This window comes from Syngnathoides biaculeatus, chromosome 10 (genome assembly GCF_019802595.1).
Source record: "Syngnathoides biaculeatus isolate LvHL_M chromosome 10, ASM1980259v1, whole genome shotgun sequence".
Taxonomy (NCBI): domain Eukaryota; kingdom Metazoa; phylum Chordata; class Actinopteri; order Syngnathiformes; family Syngnathidae; genus Syngnathoides; species Syngnathoides biaculeatus.
Window position 1 is genome coordinate 1,477,997 of NC_084649.1, and position 18,478 is coordinate 1,496,474.

The window sequence follows — 18,478 nt, forward strand, 5'->3', positions numbered from 1 at the left end:
CACAGTTAAACCTTATGTTATTCCATGTGCTGGTGTCAACTTGAAAAATCCTGTTTTGAACACATGCACAATGACTATACATGTAGTGTCGGGAGTTCAAAAAGTGCAAGAGGTGTGTAACAGTACTGTAAATGGAGTTTCACAATTTAAGTTGAGCAAATAGCTTTATTAAACACTTAAAATAAAAATACATCCCGCCCCCAAATTGTATTTATATGAAGAGTTGATAATGTCAGGGAGAAACCTCTGATCTTGAATGTGGCCCAGATTGTAGTTTTGAACTACAAAGTTCCAGGGTGCTCAACTCCAAGGGTTTTGGGCTGTTCCCCTCCGGCTTAATCACAGACACATCCAAAGACATTCGAGAGACGGTAAGGTCAATGTATGACCAGTCCAGATAAGCTTGCTTTTGCGCAAGGATGTAAGGAGTGGACGAGTTGACCTGTAGCTCCAATAATTGATGAGAATTGTTGGTCCCTTGGCCATTCACATCATTGACCTGAGACAGAGATGCTGGAGCCGTTGCCACGTTTAGAGAAGTGTGGCTCAGTGATTTGAGATCACTTTCGTCAACTAAGCCATCAGATGAAATTCTTGATCTGGACAGTTGGCCCAGTGACAAAGTAAAAGTAAAACGCTGCTCATCAATGAACTTCCTATCAAGTTCCGATGGTGTTAGACATTCAAAACTGCTCATATCTAAAAGAAAAACAAATTGTACATATCTAATTAGACTACCACACTCCACTGAGCAAATGTTTTAACCTTACCGTTAAGATGAGTCACTTTTTCCATGTTGACAGGCAAGGAGTGAATGGGACATAGCCGCCAGATGGCTTTTAAACTTTTAGGGATACTTGCTAATTGGTCCAGGTGGGTCCATAGCAAGTCATTAAGAGGGGGTGGAGAAGAGAACCCCACCCACAAGCAATACTATATATGGATCACTCCATAATTGAAGGGTACTCTAGGCAGTAACATTTTTTAAAAAAGACAATCCCAGCTGTCACCGGGCATAAGGCAGGGTACACCCTGAACTGGTTGCCAGCCAATCGCAGGGCTAATGGAGACAGATAACAGTCACAATCACACCTAGGGGCAATTTAGAGTTCAATTGAGGCATGTTTTGGGGATGTGGGCGACAACGAGGGTGCCCAGAGAAAACCCAAGCAGGCACCAGGAGAACATGCAAACTCCACACAGGCAGGGCCAGGATTTGAACTCCAGTCCTCAGGACTGTGAGGCCAACAGCTCAGCTGTTCCACTGTGCCGCCAATCATAAACATTTTGAGATTGTTTAAAAATTATTAGTTATATCTTGTTTTTGATGTTACATTTAGGCTTGTGAAATATATACATATTTTTGTGTTCAAGAAACATTGTATGTAAATTAAAGAGTTGCGATTGACTGGCAACCAGGTCAGGGTGAAGTCAGCCTTTTGCCCGAAGTTGGTGGGATAGGCTCCAGCACTCTCGCGACCCTTGTGAGGATTAGCAGCTTTAAAAATTAATGGATGGATGGCTACAAGTAAAGTTGGCAATCAATGCTAAAGTTAGCTCCACAAATCTGAAGTCACTGCTAGACATACCAGAGGGATATAGGGGCCTGGCTAAGTGCTGTGCTTACGTGGCGGCCATGTTGGGAGAGGCAATGCACGACATTGACGTTGTAACTTTTTCTTTTCGTAATCGATTTTCATAAGGTTTACTTTTTTGTCAGTGCCAAAGCGTGAGCCATCAATACAGAACTTGACAATTATTTTACATCTGAAACAATACCATGTCCTAATGAGGTTGCGTTGTCTCTGCTGAAACGAAATATTTTAACTATAAGCTGTATTAAAAAAAAGCCGATTTAAGTATCTTTTTAATATAAAGCCTGTCACCAAGAGGGAGGGTTGAAAGAAAATGGCCATTTATGTAGTGGTAGAAATATAATATCGAATAATCACTTTTGCTTGTGCAACAGTTACAATATGTGACTCGTTCTTCTGAAGTAATAATTTTACGACTACTTTAATATGATTTTCGAGAGCGATTGTGATTCTAGACATTTTGTTGTTGTCGCATTAGCGGACTTAACGTTGCATTTAGACCGGAAACTTGGACGTATGTGGATTGTAGCAACCCTGGGATGAGACGAAGAAGAAGCGGTTGCTAAGATTGTAGCGTACATGGTAACCAATTTCTTCAACAGTTACACAAAACAATGAACTCTTTTGGATACAAATACTTAGCGACGAAAGCGTGTAGCGCAAATGGAATTGGATTGTCCCCGTATTGATGAGTTGGGTGGAATTGAGCAGATACAATAATGAGGCGCATTGGAAGCTAACATTCTAACCCGCTCGCTCTGCAGATAATCATGATTTACAATTAAGAGTTAGCACGGCTTTGGGCTAAAACTGTAGCTTTGCTCCTTGCGGAATCTTCACAAACACAATCTAAAGAAAACCAACATTTTACCAACTGGTGGACAAACGTGCTAACTTGATACAGAATAGCGTTGAATAATAATAAGCAAAAAAAAGTTGAGTCGGGTTTGTCGAAACCTAATCGTGAGTGAATAGATTCGTACAAGAGCGAATGTGTAGTGGTCGAACCTTTTTAATATGGAACAGCACAATACTGTTGTCTTCAACGCCTCAAAAAGAGAGTGCTTTACCACCAGCAGTGGATACAAATCCATGCAGAAGCACATTCGGACTCAATGGAAAATTCAAAGGTAAGGGCGTCAGACTTTTTGTGTTGTGTATAGAACTACTGGCTTGAATGAATCTGTTTTTGCGGCGATTCTTTTTTCCTAGTATGAAGGAAGAGCTGTCATCGGACAAACTAAAAGGTGTCAAGTTGTGGATAACAGCAGGCCCAAGAGAGAAGTTTACAGCATCAGAGGTGAGATTTCAAAATAAAACTGGTAATTTGTTCCACAGTAAACATTGGTTTGTTGTGGGGGGGGGGGTAGTGGAAGTGGTAGGGTTTTATGTAACAAATTATACTTCCTGCTTGACCTGCAGAAGCAGGATGTCACACTGTTATCTCATTTTCTTTTAGCTGGAAGTTCTGAAACACTACCTGGATAATGAAGGAACTGTCCTGGTCATGCTTGGGGAAGGAGGAGAAAAGAAATTTGACACAAACATCAACTTTCTCTTGGAAGAGTTTGGAATTATGGTTAACAATGGTGCATATGAATATAATGTTCCTCATCACTGTTGGTATTGTCGCTCGTCAGTGGATATTATATTTAAGTATCGATATGTGTGCTAAATGACAGATGCTGTTTTTCGGACCAGGTATTACAAGTACTATCATCCCAAGGAAGCACTTGTGTCTGATGGTGTGTTGAACAGGTTAGTTGCTATGTATGATAATATAAAGGTATATTGTTTTTTATCATCCATATTTTTGTGAATGCTATAGAGGACTTCTCTGAGCCACACAAAGTTCTGCATTGTTCTTGTTTAGGGAGATCAGCCGGGCTGCTGGCAAGTCTTTGTCAGGAATAACTGAAGATGACAATGTTGGAAATAACACACAGTAAATTGTTTATTTTCGTATAATTCTTCTCAGACGAATGCTACATTTGCTCATTTTTAAATGTTTTTTTTTCCAATAACCCCAAGATATCCTGTATTCATACAGGGCTCTCTCTTTTGTGTACCCATATGGTGCCACACTGAATGTGATAAAGCCGGCTGTGGCTGTTCTTTCAACTGGGTCTATCTGCTTCCCCCTCCATCGTCCTGTCGTTGCCTTCTATCAAGGAAAGGTCAGCATTCTAAATAGTCATTTTGTATTCAATGGAGTAAATATTCATGTTTTAGTTGGACTGACATTAAAGAAAAAAAATCTCATGTCTTATTTAGGAGACGGGTAAACTGGTAGTAGTTGGTTCTTGCCACATGTTCAGTGATCAATTCATTGACAAAGAGGAGAATAGTAAAATCTTGGTGAGTATGGCTTTCTGTATCCTTTATCATGTATCCTCAAAGAGTGGCCTCATTCCTTCATTCACTAACAAATGCGTAGAAACCTTTTCAGCTTGCACACATACGCAAAGTCACCATGGAATACGGGACGCTTGTCTTTCCACCACCATGCATACAGTTTAAGCCAGAGGTTTACATGCACAATGCAAAAACACTTCATTTTTTGTCTCACTTTCTGAAGTCAAATCAGACTAAATTTCTCCTGTTTCAGGTCAGTCAGGAACACCAAAATTATTTAATTTTTTTAATGCCACAACAATGAGAGAAAATTTCTTGGAGGGTTTTATATTCTCTTCGCGGTCAAAAGTTTACATTCACAAAAGAATATGGGGAAGGCCAGAAGATGAGGTCATAGCTTTGGAAGCTCCTGATAGGTTAACTGACAACATGAGTTAATTGACGCCACACTTCTTGGATGTACAGTGAAGAAAATGAGTATTTGAACACCCTGCTATATTGTAATTCCTCCCACTTAGAAATCATGGAGGGGTCTGAAAATTTTATTGTAGGTGGATGTCTACTGTGAGAGGGATGATCTAAAAAGAAAAATCCAGAAATCACATTGTATGTTTTTTTTTAACAATTTGTTTGCGTGATACAGCTACAAATAAGTGTTTGAACACCTGAGAAAACCAATGTTAATATTTGGTATAGTAGCCTTTGTTTGCAATTACAGAGGTCAAATGTTTCCTGTAGTTGTTCACCGGGTTGCACACAATGCAGGAGGGATTTTGGCCCACTCCTCCACACAGATCATCTCTAGATCAGACAGGTTTCTGGGCTGTCACTGAGAAAGACAGAGTTTCAGCTCCCTTCAAAAATTTTCTATTGGGGTTAGGTCTGGAGACTGGCAAGGTCACGCCAGAACCTTGATATGCTTCTTATGGAGCCACTGCTTGGTTTTCCTGGCTGTGTGCTTCGGGTCATTGTCATGTTGAAAGACCAAGCCACGACGCATCTTCAGTGCTCTAACTGAGGGAAAGAGGTTGTTCCCCAAAATCTCACAATACATGGCCACAGTCATCCTCTCCTTAATACAGTGCTGTCGTCCTGTTCCATGTGCAGAAAACACCCCCAAAGCATGATGCTACCACCCCCATGCTTCACAGTAGGGATGGTGTTCTTAGGATGGAACTCATCATTCGTCTTCCTCCAAACACGGTTACTGAAATTATGACCAAAAAGTTCCATTTTCGTCTCATCTGACCACAAAACCTTCTCCCATGACTCCTCTGTATCATCCAAATGGTAATTGGCAAACTTAAGACGGGCCTTGAAATGTGCTGGTTTAAGCAGGGGAACCTTCTGTGCCACGCATGATTTCAAACCATGACATCTTAGTGTGTTACCAACAATCACCTTGGAAACTGTGGTTCCAGCTCTTTTCAGGTCATTGACCAAGTCCTGTCGTGTAGTCCTGGGCTGATTCCTCACCTTTCTAAGGATTATTGAGACCCCACGAGGTGATATCTTGCATGGGGCTCCACTCTAATTGAGATTCACCGTCATGTTTAGCTGGTTCCATTTTCTGATTGCTCCAACAATGGACCTTTTTTCACCAAGCTCCTTGGCAATTTCTATGTTGCCCTTTCCAGCCGTGTGGCATTGTAAAATTTTGTCTCTGGTGTCTTTGGACAGCTCTTTGGTCTTGGCCATGTTACAAGTTTGAGTCTTACAGATTTTATGGGGTTTGACAGCAGTCTTTATGCAGCTAACAACCTCAAACAGGTGCATCTGATTCAGGATAATACATGGAGTGGAGGTGGACTTTTAAAGGCGGCGTAACAGGGATTTGAGGGTTAGAATTGTAGCTGATAGACGGGTGTTCAAATACTTATTTGCAGCTGTATCACACAAATAAATTGTGAAAAAAATCATACAAATCATACATTGTGATTTCTGGATTTTTCTTTTTAGATTATCTCTCTCACAGTGGACATGCACCTACGATTAAACTTTCAGACCCCTCCATGATTTCTAAGTGAGAGAACTTGCAATATAGCAATGTGTTCAAATACTCATTTTCTTCACTGTTTTTAAGGCAATAGCTCAAATAATCTGCTTCCTTGTTTGGAATCATGGGAAAATCAAAAGAAACTGTCCAGGCAATCAGAGAGAATCCTGGAGCCAAAACGACTCATCCTTGGTTGCAAATTTCCAGATGCATGAAGGTGCCACGTTCGTGCAATTTTGCACATACAAAATCACTAGAAAAATATACACTCAATCAGATTGTTGCAGGGATTTGGAAGAATAATTGAATGAAGCTTTGGCTATACAGTGGTGCCGTGGTTCTCTAACAAAATCCGTTCCAGAAGACTGGTTGAAACCCAAAACATTCGAAAACCAAAGCATGTTTTTCCATTACAATGTATGGAAAATGAAATAATGTGTTCCAAGCCTAAAAATGTTTTTTTTAAGTGATTTTTTTAAGCTTTTCCTGATAATAAACTGCATAGTAGAAATACATGTATAGTTTAAATACTTTATATAATTAAATCATTTCAGAAATATATTTATTTTTTGCTTAAAATGTATGCTCTAGCCTAGTAGTTTATGCATTGCCGTATCTGTAGCGACTCGGCCCCCAGCCTTGTAAACCTTTTTTATTAACAAGAGTTCAGAATAACTTTAAACAAGCAATAATGGGGGGAAAAAATTTTTTTTTTTATTTGCACAGAAAGTATGTAACATTAAAAAAAAAGAACTTCCATCTAGAGGTAGGGTTAATGGAACAAAAGAAAAAAGCAATGCAAAACAACAGTTTCAAATGTCTTTGGTGAGGGTGACTTGCCCCTTTTTCACAAAGAATGAATCTGTTTGTTTCTGCCATCTTTTCAGCACTTTTCTTAAGTGGCACAAAACAACATCATTAAAAGTTTGCAGTGCTCTGCAACATTCAGCTTTATTCGGGTGATGAAGTTCTACAAAATTATGGATGTCATTCCATTTAGCACAAATAGCTTTAATATCAGCACTTGAGACATCCTGCCTTCAGCCTCATCAGATGACATCTCCTCCCTTCCTCGCCAACACTATCCCCAGCTAACTTCTGCTCGTTCACGAAAATAAGAAGCAATGTTTCGATTCCCTCCAAGATCCGTGGCCTCTGCTTGGTCAACACGGTTTCTCCTTTAGCAACATCACTTGCTTTGAGGGCATCCTTGTGTTTCAGAATGATGCTTATCGTCGCTTTCGCCATGCCATACTTCTTCGATAGCTCAGAAACACGCAGACCAGATTCGTGCTCGGCTACCAAATCCTTCTTGAAGTCGACAGTTTAACGCACCACTTTCCTTTTTTCAGCACCAGCAGTTCCACTTGCCTTCTTTGGAGCCATGATTGGGGGTAATGTTGCTCAATTTTAAGAAAAAAGTTACTACAGTACTGGGAAACGTCCACGAGCAGAGGAATGTAGCGCGCAGTCGCGCGTGTTACGTCTTTTCCGTTTTTTTTTCGGGGGTGCGTTCAAAAGCACAATAGCAAATCGTTGTGGGTCAGCTGGTCGGGGTGTTCAAATACCAATTTTCAAAAACCAAAGCAAAAAATCTCTTAAATTTTCATTCGAAAACCGAGGTACCACTTTACTAGTAAATGCATGCAGTTGTATTTCCTGCTTGTTGAGTGATAATGTCCTGCACGCAGTGGGATAAATAAATGCACATACAAGTACTTAAACAGGACATGGGTAAAAGTTGTAATGGTTATTTAAAGTGCGGGTGACATCCCTGTAAATATTCTAAAATAGACATGAAAAATACATATAACAGTATTCACTTCAATGTCTATACGAGAAAAAAAAGTGAGCGGAGCGCGCGTCATCCAAGCACAAAGTTGCGCAATTGAGTGTCCCTCGACATCCAAGTGGTCGCCATATTAGTCGCATCATCTGTCCTTGACGTCATCGTCACTTCCGCCGTTGAAAACGCGTAGTGCCTGCTACTATGGAAGCCGAACAACAGAGATATTCGGATTTTTCCAACGCCCCTTCTGAGACGGAAGCTCTTTTCGAAAAGGGCAACACCACACAACAGAGTTAAGTTACCGGGGCAATATTACACTATTGTTTCAAGGCCTCAGGGCAATATTACACTATTGTTTCGAGCCATATTCAGATGATATGCCATCACGGCCCAAACGCATCCCGTCCGATCCACTTCCGCGGCGTAGATGAGCAATCGCGGATCATCGCAGGCGGCCAGTGTGGCTTATGACGGAGGCGAGCGTTGCCGCTTTGTGTTCAAGGTCGAGCCGGCGCGCTTCATGAGTAACGCATTCTCGGCTGGGTTCTTCAGAGCCGCCCCCGTCGCAAAGCCCTACGCGCAGCCTTCGCGGAAAATGTGACCGCCGAACGCAGCGCCTCAGCCGGTGTATCTGAGTTTCGGCCCGCGGTGCTATATAAGGAGGGGGTGGAGCTGAGCTATGTTACAGGCTGAGTGAGCCATTGTTGGCTGGGCGACGCACACATCAACACATTTCATACGCGGATCTTTTGCTACGTTATGAGAGAGACTGATTACTTGGTCCGCCCCAAACAATTTTTTTTTTTTTTTAGTAGCTGTATACACACCTACCTGTTATTTGGAACCCACGAAGCTCTCGTCCTTTGCACCCGTGCAATCCATTTTTCACAACGAACAGGGTCTCTTTCAAACTTATGAAGGGTAATTCCATTCTCCCAAGTGTTCAAGCAATGTCCAGCAATGCAATGAGCCGGCATTTTGGCTAACACGAAGGAACAACGAGCTACCTTCGCGGAGGTAAAACTAATGGAAACAAACGAGTCAACGATGGGGCGCCACTGTCCTTTACATCACTTCCTGCTTCTTCTCGACAACAAATTCCTGGGAGGATTTTCATGGCGGGAGTTACAAAAAGCTGTATACGTCAAAATCATGTTTTGTGGTGAAAAAACACATGGGACCATATTGGCTGCGGGTTTTTCATTAATAATATACCAAAAATCATCCGTTTGATGACACTTGAGCTTTAAGACATTGGTCAACTCATTAGCAAAGTCCTGGTTGAAGTTACAGCACAGCCTCGGTTCTCGACCACAATCCATTCCAGAAGGCAGCTCGAGAGACCGAATCGATATTTCCCATTACAATGAATGGAAAAGGAACTAATGCGTTCCAGGCCTAAAAATTTAGGCTTTTTAAAGGAGTTTTTTTTTCCTGATAATAAACTGCATAGTAGGAATACATGTATAATGTAGTTTAAATACGTCATATAATAAAATAATTTCAGAACTATATTTATTTTTTGCTTAAAATGTATGCTTTAGTAGTAGAGTGGGCTAGGCTGAAAGTGCATTGCCGTACCTGTTGCGATTCGCCCCCCAGCCTTGGCAACTTTTTTTTTTTAATTAACAAAAGTGCACAATAACTTTACACAAGCAATAATGCGAGGGGGTGGGCTTTTTTTATTTTTACAAAAAGTAACAGAAATACATTAACTCGTAACTTGAGTTAACAAAATCTTTGAAACAAAACTAAAATGTAGAAATGCTAAAGGAACACAGCATTATTAAAGTTCACAACAAAAAAAGCAATCAACTGACTTGGTCCCTTTTCACAAAGAACGAATCCAGTGTCACTTGTTTCTGCCGTCTTTTAAGCACTTCTCTGAAGTGGCTCATCACAACATCATTAAAATTTTGCAGTGCTCCGCTACATTCGGCTTTATTGGGGTGATGAAGTTCTACGAAATTATGGATTTCGTTCCATTTGCCACAGATTGCTTTGATATCAGCACTTGGGGCATCTTTCTTGCCTTCAGCCTCATCAGACAACATCTCCTCGTCTTCTGCTCCTCCTGAAGGTGTAGGAGTTCTTCGGTTGTGAGCTTCCACTTTCCTTCTTTGGAGCCATGATGAGGGTTAATAGTCCTCAATAGGAAGAAAAAAACGATCTCTACCGGGACACATCTGCGTACAGAGGCTGTGTTCTACAGAGTAACAAAGTGCGTCGTGGGTGGGTCAGCTGGTTGCGCCGCGCACGTTATGTTTTTTTCTGTTTTGGGTTTTGGTGGGGGGAGGTGTTCAAATTCACAATAACAAAGCGTATCATGGGTCAGCTGGTCTGGCTGTGCATGTTGTGTTATTTCCGGGTTTTGTCAGGGGCGTTCGAGTTCCGATTTTAATTTGAAAACAAGCAAAAAAATCTAAAAATTTTCATTCGAAAACCGATTTGTTCGAGAACGGAGACGTTCGAGAACAGAGTATTCACTGTATCCATCCATCCATCCATCCATCCATCCATCATCCATCCATCCATCCATTTTCTTCACCGCTTCTCCTCACGGGGGTCGCGGGGAGTGCTGGAGCCTATCCCAGCTGTCAATGAGCAGGAGGCAGGGTACACCCTGAATTGAGTAAAAAGTAGTGACGTTTATGCTTTTTTTTTTTTTTTTTTTTTTTAAACTCTACCTTGTCACTGAAGGGTGTTGTGCTCCAATGGCTCATGACTGACACTATTCAGCTGAATCTGATTGATGCAGAAGATCCAGAGGTGAGGCTGTGAAATTCAGTTGGAAAAGGACATTGACTCTTAAGTAGTGCCATTAAAAACAGCTGTGCTTTATACTGTCTAGATCACAGATTACACCATGTTGCCACACATTGGGTGTTTGTCAGAACAACTCACGCAGTACTTCCAAGAGGGTGACGAAAACCCCAGGGACTTCACCTCTCTTCTGGATGTTTCTTTTTTCAGTTTGTCAACAGACACTTTACCCCAAGTCCTCAGGTAAAATGGTGATGAGAAATGAGGAATCTTACTGTTACAGACTTCCTTGTGTCTCTGTTTTCCTTAAGAATGTCCTGTGTTCCACAGTGTGTATAAGCACCTTAATGTCAAAGATGAGCCACTTCAGCTGATCGCACCACAGTTTGAGAGCCCCCTCCCTCAATTGCAACCTGCTGTAAGTATCTGTTCTACCTTCCTGGTCATGTTATATTATTTCACAAAAAAAATAAAAAGCCATGGCTTAATGTTGCATGTGTTTTATTTCATGAATAATGATTCAATGTACTAAATACTTGAAAAATAGACAGCATAACCCCATTTTTCGGTATTGCGGAAATCCTACCCCTATAAAGGCTATGTTCAGAACTGTGGAAACAGAGGAATAAAGATGATGAGCCACACAATGAAGTTATGGGAAAGAGTAGTGGAGGTTAGACTCACGACAGAAGTATCTGCGAGCAACAGTATGGTTTCATGCCGAGAAAGAGTACCACAGATGCATTATTTGCCTTGAGAATGCTCGTGGAAAAGTACAGAGAAGGTCATAAGGAGCTACATTGTTTCTTTGTAGATCTATAGAAAGGCAGAGGACCAGAGAGGAACTGTGGTACTACATGCGAAAGTCCGATCTGGCGGAAAAATATGTTAGAATAGTAAAGGACATGTATGAGGGCAGCAGAACAGCGGTGAGGTGTGGAGATGGGACTGCAGTAGTAATGGATAGGTTGACAGATGAGGTTAGACTGGAATCCCCTTGGACCATGATGTTTTCAGGTGATATTGTGATCTGCAGTTAAAGCAGGAAGCAGGCAGAGGAACATTTAGAAAGATGGAGGCATGCACTGGAAAGGAGCGGAATGAAGATAAGCCGAAGTGAAACAGAGTATATGTGGATGAATGAGAGGTGCGGTGGGGGAAGAGTGAAGCTCCAGGGAGAAGCGATAGCAAGGGTGGACGACTTCAAATACTTGGGGTCAACAATACAGAGCAATGGAGACTGTGGTAAGGAAGTGAAGAAACTGTTCCAAGCGGGGTGGAGTAGTTGGCGGTAGGTGTCTGGTGTTCTTTGTGACAGAAGAGTCCCCGCTAGGATGAAGGGCAAAGTCTATAAAACAGTGATGAGGCAGGCCATGATGTATGGATTAGAGACGATGGCACTGAAGAAACAACAGGAAGCAGAACTTGAGGTAGCAGAAATGAAGATGCTGAGGTTCTCGCTCAGAGTGAGCAGGTGGGATAGGATTAGAAATTAGATCATTAGAGGGACAGCCAAAGTTAGATGTTTTGGAGACAAGGTTAGAGATAGCAGACTTCGATGGTTTGGACATGTTCAGAGGCGAGAGAGTGAGTATATTGGTAGAAGGGTGCTGAGAATGAAGCTGCCAGGCAAAAGAGCGAGAGGAAGAGCAAAGAAAAGGTTGATGGATGTTGTTAGGGAGGACAAGAAGACTGTGGGTGTTAGAGAGGAAGATGCACGAGATAGGCTTAGATGGAAAAAGATGACACACTGTGGCGACCCCTAATTGAGACAAGCCGAAGGGAAAAGAAGAAGAAGTGGAAATCCTACCTTCCAGTATACTCATGCACTGGTTCTCAACTTGTTACACCGAGTACCAATCAAAAATATGATTGGCTCTCCAAGCACGGCTACAATGACAAGTTTAAAAAAATGAGCGCATAGTTGGCACAAAACGTTCTTAAAAAAGGTTTTATTCCTAAAGTTTTAATATTCCAAGGAAAAACAATTTTCCATTAATAAAGTGCACTTTTAATGTGGAAATACTTAAAATTATGCATAAAATCATAATCAGAAAAAAATTATGACAAATGTGACATTATGAGGGAAAACAACACCCCAAGTTTTATAGAAATAAAGTAAAATTATTATGAAAAAAAATTACCCTAGATTGAAAAGGATTTTTTTAATTACAACAATAAAAAAAAATAAACAACAAGAAAGTCTTTTGACATGAAAACCATTGGTAATTTATGAGAATGACCTGTGTTTACTGAAGTGTGCACACATTTACTGTAGCTACTCATGGGGCACACCACCATGTCAAATTAGCATAACTGGAACATCAACAACAGTCTGACATGTTTGTCACCATGTAGTATGGGTCCCTTCCACTCACGCACACAGATGTGAAATAAGTATGTAAATTTACTCGTTAAACATTATCACCATGCACAACTACTTCAGAGAGAAAGTACAATTTACACACTTTGATTTTCATTTAGTTCATTATGATCCTGAACCTCAGTTTATCTGGCATTTCCCTGGGATTTTGTAAAATGTGTGTCAGTCAGTCAGTCAGTGTGTGTGTGTGGGGGGAGGGGGATACGACAGTATTGCTTTAGCTTTACCTCGCTAATCTGGTGTTTTGTTGACTGGAGCTTTGGCCTCAAACTATGGAACTGATGCAAAAGAAATGTCAGACTGCAGTGGTGCTGATCATGTCCAAGTGGAACCACATGAATTAAAATTGACTGTATAGTTGAAGCCAGAAGTTTACTTTTACTTTCACTGTGTAAAAACACATTTCGACACAAACAACCAGTTGCACTCACAATCACACCAAAGGGAAATTTAAAGTTTCCAATTAATGCGTGAATTTGGGGTGTGGGAGGAAACCGGAGTGCCCCAGAGAAAACCCAAGCAGGCATGGGGAGAATATGCAAACGCCACACAGGTGGGGGCGGGATTTGAACGCCAGTCCCCAAAACCGTGAGACAGATGCTCTAACCAGTCATCCACCATGCCACCACGTAGTAAACTACAGTTAATAGTTAATTACAGTTAATGGTTAACAACAGTTGAAGCCATAACCTTCATTTTTTTTTTGTCTCACTGTCTGAAGTCAAATTAGACTCAACCTCTCTTGTTTCAGATCAGTCAGGATGACCAAAATTATTTCATTCTGTTAAATGCCACAATAATGAGAGAATTTGTAGGAGAGTTTTATATTATTCTCTTTGAGGGTCCACCCCGCCCGAAAAATGCTGGGGTAGGCTCCAACACTCCTGTGACCCTTGTGAGGATAAGCTGCACAGATAATTGATTGATGGATGTTTTACTACGCTTGCTATTTTTTACATGATTGTATTATATATGGTGGCACAGTTGGAAAGCGTTGCCCTCACAGTTCTGAGTTTCTTCCCTTGCCTGTGTGGCTTTTTTCCAGGCACACCGGTTTCCTCCCACATCCCAAAAAACATGGAATATGAATTGGACACTCTCTAAATTGCCCCTAGGTGTGATTGTGAGTGCAACTGTCTGTCTGTCCCTATGTGCCCTGCGATTGGCTGGCAACCACTTCAGGGTGTACACTGCTTCCTGACCAATGACAGCTGGGATAGGCTCCAGCACGCTCCGCGACCCTCATGAGGATAAGCGGCAAAGAAAATTGATGGATGTGTTTCGAATTGAATTATGTCAAATTACATTTTGATCAAGGCAGCGGTTTTAAACTACAGTTTTACCTTCTAGGTCTTCCCTCCAATCTTGAGTGATTTGTCCCCACCGACGCTGGACCTGTTTGATTTAGATGAAGCTTTCTCTTCAGAGAAAGTGCGCTTAGCACAGCTCACCAATAAATGTAAGTACGGTCTTTGAAATAAAAGGAATGGATGGTTTATATTTAAAGGAATAATCTTTCCATTTTTCCTGTCCCTTGTTTCAGGTACAGATGATGACCTTGAGTTTTATATAAGGAAATGTGGTGAAATTCTGGGCGTGACTCCCAAGTTGGACAAAGATCAAAGGGATGCAAAGCACATACTGGAACACATTTTCTTCCAACTTGCAGAGTTCAAGAAACTCAATCAAGTGAGAACTCTTAAAAATAGAGTTATTGTACATTAATGTATTCAGCTAAATATTTGTTATTTTCTTCCAGGAGCACGATGCCAACTCAGAGGCACGGTTCATCCCATCTTGACTTGGATTGAACATTACTTTTAATATTCCAGACTTTTTGACAAACACTACCATTACCATGCTGCTGATGTAGGCATATTTGTTGTCAGCCGCAACAAGCACAATAGTGTTTTTGGATTATCTTTATATTTTATACGTATGTATATTAAAATGCTAACAATATTGCAAATATTAAAGTAATTAAAGTCATTGGTACATTCCATAAATCCCGAAGAACATTTTTTTGTTGAATAGATACTTTTCACAAGACGTCAGGAGTCACATGACTTTTGTTTACGACGCCCACTGGGCAGCAAAACTACAATACAACTCGCGTTTTTTTGTGATCTTTTTGTGACTATTGGCTTGCTTATAAGCGTGTAACGGCCTTTTCATCATGGTATTTCTTTGTGTGGGTACTGGTTGTTAGAAATAAACACTTAAGTTATTGTCTACCTTTTGCTGGGCATTCAACTAATTTACTGTGGTATCCTCCACGCTTGTTACATATCTTTATGGAGGTCTTTAGGCTGTCAGTATGCCTACTAACACCCACAGGAAACTTTGCTTTCCAGGTTTGCGGTGGATAACGTGAACCTCGTGGCTGTCGCTAGCAATAGCCTTTCGCTGCACTTTTGCTAACACTTGGGAGCAGGCTATGCCGATGACTTTTTTCGAGTGTGCCTTCCGGCCCCTGGCTAAGTAACTTTTCGCGCACACTCGGTGAGTTGGTAGCGAAAACGATGTGGTCTCTGACCATCTCACCACTGTTTGTGTAGTTACAGTCTGTACCCAACAGCTTGAATTCTGTCACAAAGTGCTCACATGACTCACAGTTACCTTGCGCCTTCTCGTGAAACTTATATCGAGCAAATATGGGGTTTGCTTTCGGAGTGAGATAATCAAAGAATTTTTCGTAATAAGTTTTTAGCAGCTTATCTTAGTCTCCGATCCACAGCAGCAGGAACTGCACTTTTCCTCTTCAACTCTGTTTTTAAGCGGTCCTGTGAACATGAGTTCGGCGTGTTGCTTGAATCGCCGCCACGCATCTGGTAAATTGGATGAGTCCCAGTCCATCCTCGGGCTTGGAACACCGAATGTACGCCATCGTCGTCCTCGTTTGCCCCTCGTGAGTCCGTAGTTATACGACTGTCACTCTGACACGATGTTATGATCTTGCTGTCATGGTGTTGAATAACATAGACGTGAGTCCAACTGTACTTTTTAACGTAGGTGATATTTATTTCGCTTTTTCCCCTGCCAACCTCTGTAGCTCGCTCACTTATTGTCCTGTCTCGTCACGCCCCGCTGACGACGACAAAATGCTCTCAAGTTTCACATGTGGCTTCTTTCTTTCTTCTTCTTTCTTTATTCCTCACGCCAGCACAAGTGCCTTCATCACTTCTGGTTATAGTGTTCGTTTCGCAAAGGACTTTCAAGATAAATATCAAACGATAACCGCAGTCAAAACATTTCAGTATACACTTATCGCTTCAGAACCATGATATGTAGACACGATCTTGCTGTCCAAAATGGCATTGGAAACAAAAAACAAGTGGTCGGCATGACGTCAGTGAAAAGTATCTATTCCTTTCTCAAATGCATCTTTGGGTGTCAAAACCACATCTTTTCTGTCTATTGCAGGAATAATGAAATGGTCACTGTTCCAATATTTTGGGAGAAAAATGGGTACTCAGGAATTGGAGGACTTTGGCATATTGGGAGGATACCTGTTAGTAGTGACTCAAAACTGCACCAATTGACAACTCTGTTACCAGTATTACTAGTGTCATTATGAAATTGTTCTAGTAAACATCTAGCTGTTGTTTTCCTTTCATCTTGTCCCATAAGGAGTCTCCATACCGTGTCATCCTTTTCCATGTGCACCTATCTCTTGCATCGTCATCTCTATCACCAACTGCCCTCATGTCTTCCCACACTACATCTGTCAATCTTCTTTTGGTCTTCTTCTAGCTCTCTTGCGTGGGAGGTCCAACCTTATTATCCTTCCCATAATATACTCACTTATCTTTCCTCTGGATGTGTCCAAACCATCAAAGTTTTCTCTCTGTCACTTTGACTCCAAAACATCTAACCTTGGCTGTGCCGCTGGTGGGTTCATATGCAATCCTATTAAACCTGGTCACTCCTTGGTAGAACATTTTACATATCTCGTTTACTGCTATCTGCACTCTGCTTCCTGTTTTCTCTTCAGTGGTAGTATCTTTAATCCATACATAATTGCTCCACAACTCCACCCTCACCCCCCCTTCCCCTTTATTAAATCGCAAGGTCACTGTGACCAACCACAAATTTGGAAAAGATGAGTTCAATTTCACAAGCCACACCCAAACTCGATTACCACCATTGTTGAATCAAGAAATCACTGAGAATCTGTCAGAAAATGTAAACTAGGGTACAAGATCTCAAGAACCAATGCATCATCCCACGAGCTAAACAAATCCAAGAAGGAAAAAGGGAGAAAAAGTGATTGCAATCCATCAGTCTGGAAAAGTTTACAAAGCTATTTCCAAAGCTTTTGTGGCTCAAGCGAATCACTGTCAGAGCCATTTTCCACAAATTAAAAAAAAAACTGAACAGTGGCAAACCTTCCCAGGAGTTGACGACCAACTAAAATTAGTCCAAGAGTGTGACGACAACTCATCCAGGAGGTCACGAAAAAAAACTCAGAAACAACATCTAAAAATCTCTAGGCCTCAGTTAAGGTCAGTGTTCACAACTCTTACCATAAGAACTGACCAAAAATGGCATCCATGGGAGAGTTCCCAGGTGAAAACACCTGCTTCCAGCAACGAACACAAAGTCTCATCTCATATTTGTCAAAAAACGTCCTGATTAGACTTTTGGAGAAACATTCTATGGACTGACGGGTCAAAAAGGCGTGCGGCCCGTTACATCTGGTGTAAAAATGGGACAGCGTTTCATAAAGAACATTATGCCAACAGTGATGCATGGTGGTGGTTGCGTGATGTTCTAGGTCTGCTTTGCTACCTGAGGACCAGGACTGCTGTGATTAATGCAGCAATGAATTCTGCTGTATACCAGAAAATCCTGAAGGAGAATGACCGGCCACCAGTTTGTGCGCTGAAACTCAAGCACTCTTGGATCATGCAGCAGGACAACGATCCGAAACACACCAGCAAGTCCACCATGGAATGGCTCCCCCCCAAAAAAAACAAATCAAGGTTTTGGAGTGGCCAAGTCAAAGTCCAGATTCAAATCCAATTGAGATGCTGTGGTTTGACCTGAAACGGACACTTCATGCTAGAAAACCTTCAAATTTGGTGGAGTTGAAACAATTCTGCAAAAATGAGTGGGACAAAATTCCTTCAAAATGATGTGAAAGACTCATCACAAATGATCGCAAACACTTGATTTCACTTATTGCTGCCAAGGGGGGCACCACCCATTCGTTTCTAGGGAAATTTACTTTTTTACAGAGGGTCAGAAAGGTTTGGATGTTTTTTTTGGGCCTTTAAAAAAATTAATTGTCATTTAAAAACAGCGTTTTTTTATTTCCTTAGGTTGTCTTAGAGTGATATTAAATTTGGTTTGATGACTTGAATCCTTTGAGTGTGATAAACACCTTTCTACTCCTTGATCTTTGACCCACAGAATCTGAAATTCCACTGGCCCCCTCGAGGTTAATGGTGATGGACCTCAGCCATGACTGATGGAATAGAATTGTTTTGAATTAATGCTCATATTTGTTTGGCAACATTTTAAGACAGATGCCCTTCCTGACGCACCCCACTACATTTATCCGGCTTACGGTTGGCACTGGTTTGTGCCCCCCA

General features: G+C 41.4%; 1 protein-coding gene and 1 long non-coding RNA gene across 3 annotated transcripts; one reads left to right on the forward strand and one right to left on the reverse strand.

The window, feature by feature from the left end:
• Window positions 1-151: 151 nt before the first annotated feature.
• LOC133507501 (uncharacterized) lies at window positions 152-913 on the reverse strand. The gene is made up of 2 exons (XR_009796826.1): window positions 771-913; window positions 152-699 (listed from the first exon to the last, which is right to left on the reverse strand). It is a non-coding gene; the product is annotated as an uncharacterized LOC133507501 (long non-coding RNA).
• A 1,198-nt stretch (window positions 914-2,111) lies between these two features.
• On the forward strand, window positions 2,112-15,115 carry ift52 (intraflagellar transport 52 homolog (Chlamydomonas)). Of its 2 annotated transcripts, none has more exons than XM_061832583.1 (13): window positions 2,112-2,725; window positions 2,808-2,895; window positions 3,055-3,184; window positions 3,278-3,353; window positions 3,469-3,540; window positions 3,646-3,772; window positions 3,870-3,953; window positions 10,436-10,504; window positions 10,587-10,741; window positions 10,829-10,916; window positions 14,232-14,340; window positions 14,425-14,570; window positions 14,641-15,115. In XM_061832583.1, exons 1-13 carry the CDS (start codon window positions 2,613-2,615, stop codon window positions 14,680-14,682), a joined length of 1,299 nt encoding a protein of 432 aa, XP_061688567.1. In that variant the 5' UTR covers window positions 2,112-2,612; the 3' UTR covers window positions 14,683-15,115. The 2 variants fall into 2 exon arrangements, with proteins under 2 accessions (XP_061688567.1, XP_061688566.1); XM_061832582.1 differs by having other exon boundaries at window positions 2,117-2,725; window positions 3,055-3,218; window positions 3,297-3,353.
• Window positions 15,116-18,478: the final 3,363 nt, after the last annotated feature.